This window comes from Capsicum annuum, chromosome 2 (genome assembly GCF_002878395.1).
Source record: "Capsicum annuum cultivar UCD-10X-F1 chromosome 2, UCD10Xv1.1, whole genome shotgun sequence".
NCBI lineage: Eukaryota > Viridiplantae > Streptophyta > Magnoliopsida > Solanales > Solanaceae > Capsicum > Capsicum annuum.
In genome coordinates this window covers 118,543,966-118,556,673 of record NC_061112.1, presented here as the reverse complement: position 1 = coordinate 118,556,673, position 12,708 = coordinate 118,543,966, and the positions used below count along the sequence as shown (strand labels likewise).

General features: G+C 34.0%; 1 protein-coding gene across 3 annotated transcripts; it reads right to left on the bottom strand.

Moving 5' to 3' along the window:
- Positions 1-1,321: 1,321 nt before the first annotated feature.
- Positions 1,322-6,726, bottom strand: LOC107859111 (phospho-N-acetylmuramoyl-pentapeptide-transferase homolog). 3 transcript variants are annotated; one of them, XM_016704009.2, is made up of 8 exons: positions 6,592-6,726; positions 6,085-6,159; positions 4,989-5,212; positions 4,359-4,806; positions 4,204-4,268; positions 3,330-3,523; positions 2,916-3,124; positions 1,322-1,901 (listed from the first exon to the last, which is right to left on the bottom strand). In XM_016704009.2, the coding sequence occupies exons 2-8, from the start codon at positions 6,091-6,093 to the stop codon at positions 1,719-1,721; spliced, it is 1,332 nt and encodes a 443-aa protein (XP_016559495.2). In that variant the 5' UTR covers positions 6,094-6,159; positions 6,592-6,726; the 3' UTR covers positions 1,322-1,718. The 3 variants fall into 3 exon arrangements, with proteins under 3 accessions (XP_016559495.2, XP_016559494.2, XP_047262668.1); XM_016704008.2 differs by having other exon boundaries at positions 6,276-6,637; XM_047406712.1 differs by lacking the exon at positions 6,592-6,726 and adding an exon at positions 6,276-6,585 and having other exon boundaries at positions 6,085-6,151.
- Positions 6,727-12,708: the final 5,982 nt, after the last annotated feature.

The following is a 12,708-nucleotide window of genomic DNA, read 5'->3' as shown; positions in this document are numbered from 1 at the left end:
TGATAATTACGTAAAAGGTGTTATAAATCACAATGATTAACAACTTAAATTATTAAAAATTTGATTGACACTCGAATAGCCACCGCATCATGCAATTCCTTTACCAGATACCCCTAGAAGCTTGATCATGCTTGTGTACTTGATTTGGTACCCTTGTATGTTTTCGTGCCTTTTGATGTAGCTTCTGATCTATTCGGTTTGCGGCATACAGCTATTCTCAAATTTGTTGGTTGTTCCATATTAGCTAATGTGTGGCAACTGCATTACGGGAGATAAGCTATGTCATTGAGGTCATTTCTGTGATTTAAATTTGGTAATTGTAGTCTCATAAAAGGGTCCATCAGAAAAGAATAGGGCTGAGTTATTGCATATTACATGTTGTTGTTTAACCAAAATCTTATGAAAAATAGAGGCAATGAAAAATGAGGTTGCCAATCTTTTTCTCCCAAATTAATGATTAGGCAATATGTAATACAAAATAAAGACTATTGAAGCAGAGGTGATTACATTGATTGTACATACTTGACAGAGATCATCAAATTGATATGAACTTATTCGAGAAGGACTGGTGAAGATTGTGCTACAAAACTAGAGAAGTAAAAAGATGACAAAATTCACTAACATCGACCACTTATTCCATCATAGAAATGAAAACAGAGAAAAAAAGAAAAAAGGAATTCAAAAGAATTAGCTGTTTACATCCAAAGAAAGAAAACCAATCAAGGATATTCTAGAAACAAATAGTACTTGTTAAAGATGACAAAGGTGAAGATGCAAGCTACTACTATGAGATAGTAATGTATAAATTTCTTGGATATTATACTTCACTGTTAGTTAATATGATGCTAATTGATGGTAAACCTTTTTAAATTTCATGTTTATTCCCCACACTGTCATCCGTATCTCTATTTTGATTTCTCTCTTAACTTTTTTATCATTCTTTTTTGCAGCTCCTACTGCTGCAATGGAGCAAAGACGAGGTGGACGTGCAAAATCCAGCTGGTGCATACATTCCACCCTCGAGAGAGAGAAGATCAAACTGTGCACTTTCAAACTATAACTGCGCAAGATGAAAACCAATTCTTGAGCACGACGATACTCATGTCTGATGATGTAGCTGCTTTTTGATATGTCATCAACCTCAACAAGGTGTTCCAGTAACTACAAACAGTATTCCCTCTCTTTTTGTGAAGACAAGTTCGTTTAGACTTCTGGTCGGCTTTGGGTCATAGTGTCGTACTACACATTACATTTAGATCCATTTGGTTCTTAAATCAGTGGAACAAAACCTCAAAATCAACGTAAGATAAAAAGTGGAATGTAAGACATAACTTTTGTTTTTTAAAATTTTACCATAAGAATTTCAAATCCCAAATATGTTAATTACATTCACAAATCACAACAAAGCGGACTTGAGGATAATTTTAAGACAAATTTTTGGGATAACTATTCAATGCTAGTTTGTATCATAGAGTACGACCAAACTACATATAAAACCATCTTCTTTTTTTTTGTTTTGGCGGGTGTGTGTGTGTGTGTGTGTGTGTGTGTATTATGAGGAACCTCAGCATTATGAAGAAAAAGTAAATGAAAAGCAGTTTCCTCAATCTGTTCTCTACATTTGAAGGGACGAGAAAATTTGCAGCAAGTGACTCCAACTTGTCAATTAAGCAGTCAGAAATTTCAAAAGCAGACCCAATATGCTCCATGACTTGTGGTTAAACTGAAGTTAGTCCCACATATCCGGCACTCAGGGCTAAAATGCAAGAAAAAGCATATGCAGCAGCAACAATGACAGGTTCTTTTACTCCACATAATTCAAGGTGGTGATGTAATGGTGCCATTCTAAACAAGCTGTGTCCAGTCCCTCGGAAATATTTTGTTGTCTTGAAGAAGGAAACCTGAGACAGAGGTAAGTCTCTGTTAGTTGAATCAAAAAAGCGCAAACATATCAATGGAGATAACCGGATACAACCTTTTTAAGAAATAGGTGAGGACAATCATGCCACAGAGGTTGTATATGCAAGTAGACACTAATTTCATATTCACATTTATGCCATGCTTATAGAAACAGCAAAAACTCAACCTCAACTCGGATCCAAGAACAAGGAACACATCCCGAGCAACCTTAACTGAACTTATTAAAGTGGAGAAGGCAGTTTGATTAATTAATTACATTTGAACAGTGAAAGATCCCTAATGCAATCAGGAGTGATTTAAGCAGAGTGATGCAAACTTCTCAAATTCTATGAACACATTTGTTTCTCTTGTACTGAGGACAACTTATGTAAAAGTAGATTAAAGGAAATGAAAAGGGCATAAATCATGTTTCTTTTAAATTCAACTTAATTTCCTACATGACTATATTTCTGAAGAGAAGCACACATATGGACGACCAGGAGAGAGCAAGAGAATGAGAAACCAAAGTAAGAAGCTTAAGTTACATTGGTAGGTGGGTAGGTTGATCGAGAGGGAGGGGAAACCCGCCACATTATTAGAAGTTCAAATTAAAGACGAAAGGGGCTAAAGAGAGCAATTAATTCCTCTTCCAAATTCTCAAACACCAACACAAGTAGACTATAGAAGCATCTCTATATTGCATAGTTCGAACAAGAAAGAAATCCAGAAAGGATAAAGTTACCAACAACAACAACATACCCAAGGTATCCCATTGGCCATAGGTGTGGTCAGGGGAGGGTTGAGTGTATCCAGACCTTACCCCTACCTCGTGGGAATAGAGCAGTTGTTTCGGAAAGACATTTGGCTCAAGAAACGCATACCAAAGCAAAGGATAAAGTTACCAGAATCAGAAAATCTAAGAATATCATATTTGCAAACAAACTGATAATCATCCAAAATTGTTGACAAAGAAAATTATCCATGGGTAAAGGATTACAGAATAGGTAACGAGTTACCTGCAGTATAACTGATAGAGCTTCCAGGACAAAAACACCAGATGAGATGAACAATGGAAAGAACATCCCTGTACAAGCAGCCATAGAAGCTAGTGCACCCCCTAAGGCTAAAGCTCCTGTAGCACCCATAAATATTGATGCTTTGTACCGGTTGTGCAGTAGAAAACCTGCACAGGCTCCTGCCATAGATGCTCCAAATATGGAAAGCTCTGTTTTGGACGCAGAAACCCATACTCAGCAAGAATAAAGAACATTCAGAAAATGCAAGTTTCAAGACACTCTTCTCTAGGATTTTAAAATGAAATCAACTTTTTTTCATCGCAAATTTTTTCATGAATAATATCAAACTAAGACAGACAACCTAGTACACTTGAATTGCAATGAATACAAAAGGTCAGTAGTTCACACACTGACCAGAACATATAGGAAGCACTGCAATCGACATTGCAATGAACGCCAATGTGGCTGTTCCTCCAGCCAATCCGTCGAGACCATCAGTAAGATTAATTCCATTAGCCATGGAAACAAAGCAAAATGAAGTTAAAAAGGGATAGAGTCTTCCGAGGCATATGAGCCCAAGAGGCGCGGGTAGGGGAACCACTGTTTTCCTACATGCACACAGAAGATATAAACCTTAAGTGATATGGAACAATTTTTTATTTATATACCACATTGAATTTATTAATAACTAGCTGAGAAAGAACAGATTTCTGTCACTATATACACGAAGCATGGCTGCATCTTCAGTAGCAGAATACCAAAGTGAACTTTAATGGTCAAGCAAGGGTTCATAGGCTTTGAATTCTGTATTCATTCTTGTTTTTGTATTCAACATTCAAACTGTAATTTTTCAGAAGATGTGCAAGAAACTGATCTATAAAAAAAGAATGAGTAGTGTTGTATCTAAAACATCTAGCATTTGTATATGCTGCTAGGAAGTTATCAAGATCATTAATTCCTGTTATCCTTTTTTTTGGATAGGTAACTCCTGTCATTCTTTTATCCCGCTGATCTTGTTGCAACCTTTACGTTAGAGAGTTTTTAATCCTACTATGGAATGCCACAAAATTCAAACTGCAGCATTGACCAATTAGAAAATTCATCATTAGGACCAAAGGCGAACTAGGGACTAATCCAGTTCATTTAGAAACATCAATTTGAGGAATGAGAATACATGAGCTTAAATCTGGTTAATATACTGAATAAGAAAAACTAGTTGCCAACATAAAATAGATTTGTGAGTTACCATCATAAAAAGGTTGATGAAATTAGTTACAAGAATGTATACATGCTGTAGGGTGATGATATGTCCAACGCATACAGCCAAAAGGAGAAAAATGTCCCAGCAGCTACCTGTGTACCAGAGTGGAGTACCGTCACCTCCAGAGAAAGAAGAAGCAAGCTTATGATTTGCAAAAAGTACAAAAAGAAAAAAAGGCTCACCTCCAATACGATTTGAAATCGAGCCGATAAGCCAACATTATTATTCCTCATACTTATCAAATCATCAAGTAATCCAATTGCTGCAAAAGTTAAAGTTGCTGCAGATGCTCCGAGAACTTCCAGAGAAGAAAACCCAACAATAACTTCGGCAACAATTACTCCAATCGGGATAAAATACAATCCACCCATAGTAGGAGTTCCTTTCTTACTAGAGTGCCGAGCAGGCCCCTCTTTCCTGATTACAGAGTGGAGATTTAAACTACAAAATAATGGGACACAGACATAACCTACACAAGACACTGCCACTGCAGAGATGAGAAACGGACGCATCAGGTAAAGTGGAGCCAGGGGCAGTCTAACAATTTTCCATGCACAACAATCCACAAGAGACAGAAGCACCGTCGAGAACATTATGAGACCTATGTTGTTTAGAATGCCATATTTTGTCCTGCATTTACGGGTTTGAAAGGCGCTTAGAGAATGGAGAAATTACCAAAAACAACCTTGCGCAGAGTAACGCTAAACACACAATCTTCATTCGTTTAAGCTCAACATCCCAATAATTTTATAGCAGCAAAGTATAAGGACCATTGAACGGGTATAAAGATACGTAGATACAAGTAGATTTACTTTTTTCTCTTGTACGCTGTGCCAAGCACAGATAGCCGGTGAGTAGCTGTTGTTACGGAGTCGTCGGAGGGATAAAGCTGCTCCTTGGGGGTAGGCAAATCAACATCCGTGATTGGCTGTAGTATAATATCTCCATCACTGTCTTCACCTTCACTTGATGAGAACCTATATTCGATGGCTCCATTGTTGTCTCCCCAGTCATGAAATGAAGAGACCCCCAAATCCTAAATAAGATGACGAGGACAAAAAACACATATCACACTGGATAAACTAGTATTAGGTTTGTTCCAAAACGGTTATAGAATATTCTGTCCCATTTTATACCTTCATTCTTGTACACCTCTTTTCCTATTGCTTAAATATTTTTTTAACGGTCACTTGACAGGTCCCAATAAAATCTGTATTAACAATTAGAATCCTGATATTTCCCATCAAAGAAGAACTCCAATTGGGTATTGTGTGGTTGCTAAAATTTTTGAAAAGTTTTTTCTTGAGGAAATTAGTTTCCTATGCAAAACTACTTTTCTTCTTGTCATTATCTGCTCTGCTCTTCATACTTCATAGCACTTGTTCCTTATCAACAACAACAACATACCTACCCAGAGGGGAAAGTAGAGTGTACGCAGACCGTACCACTACCTTAGAAGTAGAGAGGCTGTTCTGGATAGATCTTCAGCTCAAGAAAGAACAGTTCAAAGCAATATAGAAATAACGGAAATGGATACAATCATGGCAAAATACTATAGACAACTTGACAAATCATCCTAAACAATAGTCATAACAAGATAAAAGGCTCAATTATCAAACAATATCTTCATTCCTTGCTACTTATAATCATCCTCAGCTCCTCACACCTCTCCTCCCTCCACCAATACTATGATATTTCATCGGCGTAATGCATAGACTGAAATGACTTCAATTTTTTATTTTCTTGGGTAAAACATCTTTCATGAAACAACATTTTCTTACTTTTCAAGGATTTCTAAGTTTTTCTATCGCAAATATAGAATAGTAAACCAATAAGGGGTCGTTGGTTAGCTGGTTAGAATTATGCAGATAGTAGGAATGGCAAAAAAAAGAAAGGATCAAAAATTACCTCATCCATTGCTCGAACTTGAAGAAGCCTAGGAGGCAAAAAGAACCCACAACGCCTACTACTCCATCTACAGATCTTCATGAATATACAAATTGCACCCAGAAACCAAAAACAAAAGTCAATTTAATCAATAACCCACTTGAAAGGTTAAAAATGAGTATAATATTTTCCATATTTCACAATACTATTACCTTGAGAGGAAAATGAGAGCTAAATCGGAGCCGATGATGATTATAAAAATTGAAGAATACACGCTGAAATTTGAGATTTTTGAGAGACCCTTTTCTAAATTGAGAAACCCCATGTCCATACAAATCACAATTCCAATCCAAATTTGATACACAAGATCGCATCACTACCATTTTTTCCAACAACAAAGCTTATCCCATTTACATTAACATAAACTCCATTAAACAAAACAAATAGTAATTAAAGAGAATAAAATAGGGAATATACTGAGTGAGTTCAAAGGAGAATGAATGCCTAAAAGAGAAAAACATTATTAACCTGACTTCGAATTCCACGGAAGAAAATGTTTCTGGCGCGTGCCTCTAACACGCCAATAGAGCGCGTAACCTACGAAGGGAAAATGGGATGCGCTGATTGGAGCCGATGGGAAGAATAGCATATTGGGAATTTGGGATAGCTCTCTTTTTTTTTTTCTCTCTCTCTCTCTCTCTTTTTTTTTTTTTTTTATGGACGGCAAATTATAGATTTTTTTAAAATAAATAATTAAAGAATTGCTGGTTCTTACTCTTTCCTGTCAATTTCATTTGAAGTCGACTAGACATAAAACTATTTCTTTTAAAAAAAATATGATCCTTAAAAAGTTATGATTTTTTATGACAATAAAAAGAAATAAATTATTTATAAATGTAACAATGTCAATTTATAAAACAAATTAGAAAAAGTTAAAATTTCGAAAAATATCTTTAAATCATTTGAATTTTTTTGAGAGGCTTTTAAAAGTTGGGGGATGTTTGAGATCAATATGACTCTAAAAGATGGAAAGTAAATAGGCGTTTGGCCGTGAATATTATTCACAATACTTTGAAATATGTTTTCACTTTATTCCGAAATACTTATCTGCTCATAAATATTTCAGATTACGTTTTCATAATATTTGAATTTTTTAAAAATACTTTCAATATTTTTGGATTCACTTTTTGCCCTTTAAATTTTCTTTTCGAAAAAAACTAACTTTTTATTTTCATGCAATAACTCAATTTTCATTAAAAATTAACTTTTTAAAAATGTATTTTCACTTTTTATATTTTTAACTTCAAAAATACCCTATTTTCAACTTTAAAAATATAAAATAAAATGAATATATTTTTAATTTTCATGGCCAAATGAGTCCTACATGTAAAAAAAAAAAAGCTTTTTTTTTTTGATAAATATGAAAAGTAATTTTCTGTCACAAAGCTAATATACATGGGGAGAAAACATTTAATATTTTTGTTTTTCTGAAATTTGAGCCTCAAACTTTTTGATTCTTCTCCATCAACCAAGGTTTCAATGTGTTTCCCCTTATCAAAGAGGAGTTCAATTTGAATTGTCTGTTGACCAAATTTTTTTTTTTTTAAGAGTATTTATTCTTAAAAAATAAGTTGTTTGACTAATTTTTTAAGAGAAAATACTAAGCGTTTTTAGAGAATAATAAAAAAATAAAAGGGAGTAGAATAAATTGTTTTTCATAAGTATAAAAAAATAATTTTCTTAAAAGCATTTATTTGAAAGCACTTTGAAAAATATACACGTAAAAACTCTTTTAAAAGGTTATCTATAAAAGTCCAGTTTAAGAAAGAATGAAATTTAAAAGGTCTTAATTAGTAACGTGAATCATACATGACAGAGAGTTTTATTTTATCTTTTCTTTAAAAAAAAAAGATTACTTAGAATGTGATTTTATAACAAATTGATTTCTATAAATCTATTTCTATTACTAATATGTTAAGTGTGAATAAGCTTCTGTAACAGGCAGCTCAAGGTCAACATATCTTCTTTAGTTATTTTAATCATGATTTTATTATATCATCTTTAATTAATTATTATAAGTTATCTAAATATTAAAAATTAATAACACTTATTGAGATTCAAATGATTGGATTCAAACAAAAAATTAAATATAGAGTTATTAGCTAAAATTTAAATGATAAAAGTTTCAATTCTTGTAAGGTACAAATAAATTAAGCATAAAACACGTATAAAAAAGAAATTTAATTTTAAATTTTATTTTTACTATTTTTTTGTTTCAATTTATGTAACACCATTTAATTAGGCATGGCGTAGAAAGAATGGAATGTTTTTGAAATTGGTGGCATAAAATAAATCTTAGATTTTGTTTGTTCGCAAATCATTTCATTAAAAATAAAATGAAAATTTAAAATAAATTATTTCTAAAAATAGAAAAATGACATTCTTATTTAACGAATTAAAAAATAAAATGTGTCACATAAATTGAGACAAAAAAGTATAAATATTGGGCACGGGCAACATGTCACTAGTAACCCTCTGTATGGATGGTGGTTTCCCATGGTATGATATGATATAGTTATTAAGAGAACCATGTTTGTTTTGATTATTCCCTATAATGTATGGTATGATATGGTTTAATTTCATGGTTTGATAACCATGAAAATCCTCATTTTATGTAACCACCGATTTGGTGGTACCTTATGATTTGTTATTTTTTTCCGACCATGCCTTTACTTAATATTATATAATCTTATTTTTCCTTCATCTTGTATTATTTAACTTCACCTCCTACTCCGAACCCCCGCCCCACCAGCCTCATCCCCCACCTCGACCCGACCCCCCTAAACCCCCACCCAATTTTTTAAAAACATTTTTTAAATAATATTTCAAAAACTTGTTCTTACCCGACCCTCATCCCGAACCCACCCGCACCACCTACTAGCTCCCCTCTCCCCATCATTTTTTTTATTTTTAAAATTTATTTATTAAAACTTTCAAGAAAAATTTCTTACACCACCCCCACCTCTGTAAAACCCCATAAGATCCTAACCATTTTAGTTTACTATTGCATGTTAAAGGGGTCCAAGACTTAGAAAATTTCACTAAGTGTTAAGACTTAGTCTTTTCCAAAGCCCCTTACACTTCGATGATGTTATTTTCGACCTTCCCGACCTCAAAACGTTAATTTCTAAGTTATTTCATAATCAGATTGTTGATAATTCATCTCGTGTGAGTTTCAGATTTTTCAAATGATGTTTGAGACCTGTTTGGATGATCAAAACAGTGAGGCTCCGCGATATGGCCGCGACGCGTTAGGTATCGCGTCGGTGGGGAGCAGTGCGGCGCGGCGCATTTCGCGTCGGGTAGTCCGGTTCAGTTTAATGAGTTCGGGTCCACGGGGGGTAATTGAGTAATTTCCCTCACCCTATCCCAGCCATAACACAGGATTTAGGGTCCCAAAAAGCAAAATTTTTCACAAAATTCTCTCAAAAGAAAACAATCCTCTCTCAAGAACAAACCCTAGCCTCTTCAAAATTCAAACTCAAACTTTAAGAAATCACCAAGAACCTTCACGAATTCTTCAATTAAGGTATGTGTGATGTTCATCCATGGTCCATTTTCACCCGTGGAGTCTAAGAATCCGTTTTCAAGTTTAAAATTATGATTTTTTTACATGTTGCTATGAATTATCTACATGAAACTATTATGAAATTTGATTTCAAATCATGTTTACCACGTGTTTTCATTGAAATTTGTCCGTGACACGTTTAAATGGTGATTTTCGCATGTTGCATCCTTAAACCATGATTTTTGTATTGTAATTATGTAAGTAGCACATGTTTTAACTATCCCCATTCTCAAGTCTAGGAATTTCAAGTGTTTGATGAAATGCTGAAGTCCTTAAGAGAATGATTTTGTAGAATGATTTTCCCATTGTGGTTTTGAAGCTTTTACATGCCTTTATTGTTATTTTCATTCAGTGCTGGGGGTTATGAATACCCAAAACTTAGTTGTTTACTTAGTTTGCAGAAGCTTCATGATGGCTTCAGATAAACCATGAGTCTTGTCGTTCAATTAGTATCATTGCTCAGTTGTTGGCTCAGATAAACTCAGTTAGTTCAGAAATCAGTGTCTTTTAGTTGGGAGTAGGATTTAGCACCGAGCGAATGCAGGATGACAGCTTTCCCGTCAGTTAGGCGAAGTCGTTGGTAGCATTCCATGTATTCCAGAACCACGTAGCCAGCGTGAGTTATAAGGAGTCACCCGTCAATTTAGGCTTGACTACCTCCTAGGGGTCACCCATCAGTTTAGACTTCACTTTGCCCAAGGATCACCCATCAGTTTAGGATTGATACCCTGGTTCGTCAGTAGCTTAGTAGATCGACAGAACTATTGTTAGTATCCGTAACACGATACTGACATCCTTCCAATTAGGGTCATAAATTGGACCCCAATTAGCTTAGAATGGGGTATGTCGTTTAGATGATACCTCCCACAGTCTCAATTCAATATTCAGTACAAAGTTCAGTTTCAGATTTGCTTGACCATAGCATACAGTTATCATTTACTCAGTTATCAGTGTTTTCAATATTTCAGTTTACAGACCATATCAGAACATGTTTTATGCTTGGTCATGCATTCTCAGATTTTTCAGTTTTCATGCATTTATACTCAACTATCTTATGTTATTCAGTTAGTTAGTATTATCTCAAGCATATAACCCATGCATTTCAACCTAAACTCATATTGCATACCAGTACATTCAAAGTACTGATCGCATATATTTTCTTTGCACTATGATATCTTATATCATAGGTTCGAACGCTCAATTTCCTGACCGTGGTTAGCTAGATCCGCCTATCAGTAGCCGTGGTGAGTCCTCATATATCGAGGACCGTGTATACTTATTTCAGTACATCAGTATTCAGTTTCAGTAGTTATTTGGAGTTAGTTGGGGCCTGTTCCACCAACTCTTTGTTTTTCAGTCAATCTTAGAGGCTTTCAAATATTTCAGACAGTCAGTTAGATTATCTGTTTTTATCAATTTTCAGACAAGTTGTTTTCAGACTTATGATTCAGAAATGGTTCTTAGTATTTAAAACCTTATGGCGTTTTTTTTTCAGTTAAATTTCTGCACACATTCAGTGCTCACAGCAGGTACCAGCTCATGGGTTAGCTTGGAGTCACTTGTGACCGTAAGCACAGTGTGGCATCCAGGGTGTATTTTCGGGGCGTTACAACCCCCTACCATTTTCCCCCTTCCCGTCTCCTTCCCCTTCCCTCAAACAAAAAAATAATTCTTTTTTTTTAAATAGAACTTTTTTTGTTACCCCTACCCATATCCCGACCCCCACTCCACTACCCCTACCCTCAAATATTTCTTTAAAAAAATTAATTTTTTAACTCCACCACCCTTTATCATATTCGTTTTCATTATTTTTTGTTAAATATATACAAATATTTGTAGAATTGTTTTTCCTATTTGTGTTACGAACACAAGAAAATAAGTAAGAACAATTTTTTTTAAATAATTTTTTTTTGGATTTCATACCGATTACACCCGTAGTATACACAAAAAATGCATTCAAACTTTGTACTTGTCATCGGGGTCATGTCTCAAAACACCAAAAAGAATTGAAATTTGTAACTATAAAAAATAAATCCAATTATATTTATTTGATCTACTATTTTATTGACTTTGTTAGAATTTACATGAATTTAACAACGTAATATATCTACATGATATAATTATGATAAATTAGTAGGAAGAAAATTATTTTATTAACAATTATTGACAAATTTAACATTTATTAATTAAGAACATTTTAATAAACTTACTAGTTACAATACAATACCATACTATCAAACCAAACAATAAAACTGTCATTAAACAGCAGTGAACGATACAATCTATCCAAACATTATATTATACTATATTGTACTGTACTGTACCATACCAAGTACCGTACATTATAAAAACATGACAAACCACCATTCAAACAAAGTGTAAGGGAAATGAAGAACAACAACTAGACATAAACAGAGTAAACTTAGACCTAAGAAACTAATTGCTTCGTCCCGGACTACTGCTTAATGAAATCTTAAGGTTTGTGTATGTATCAAATGTTGGGAAAATATATTCCAAGAATATAAAACTATATGAATAAGAATACAAAGATGAAAGTTTGACAGTATAAACAACAAATACAATATTTGAGGCTTGAAACACGTGTGAAACGCTTTCCTAAAAATGATTATTTGTTGCAACTCCTTTGCGAGTTTTCTATGAAATTGTATGCGAATAGTTTTAGTGTACATGACAAGCCTATGAATTTCTACACCAAACAAATAGTGAAGAAAATCCTATTGAAAGAAAGAAGTTGGAAGTTGATATTTTGAAGAAGAATGTTTGTTCAGATGATAGAGAAAAATGAAAAGTAATGTTGAAATCTAGAAATGTTAAGTTTAAATAGAATTGTTGGTAACTGTTGAATGAAAGGACATCCTTTACTTTAAAGAAGGACGTTTTGGGTTGCTTGAAATAATTCAAATGAAGATATATAATATGTGGGAGGTCAAGATGGAAAGAACGAAGATCGAGGTAGCCTTAACAGATCGCGTATACTCTGTACGAATCATAAAAGC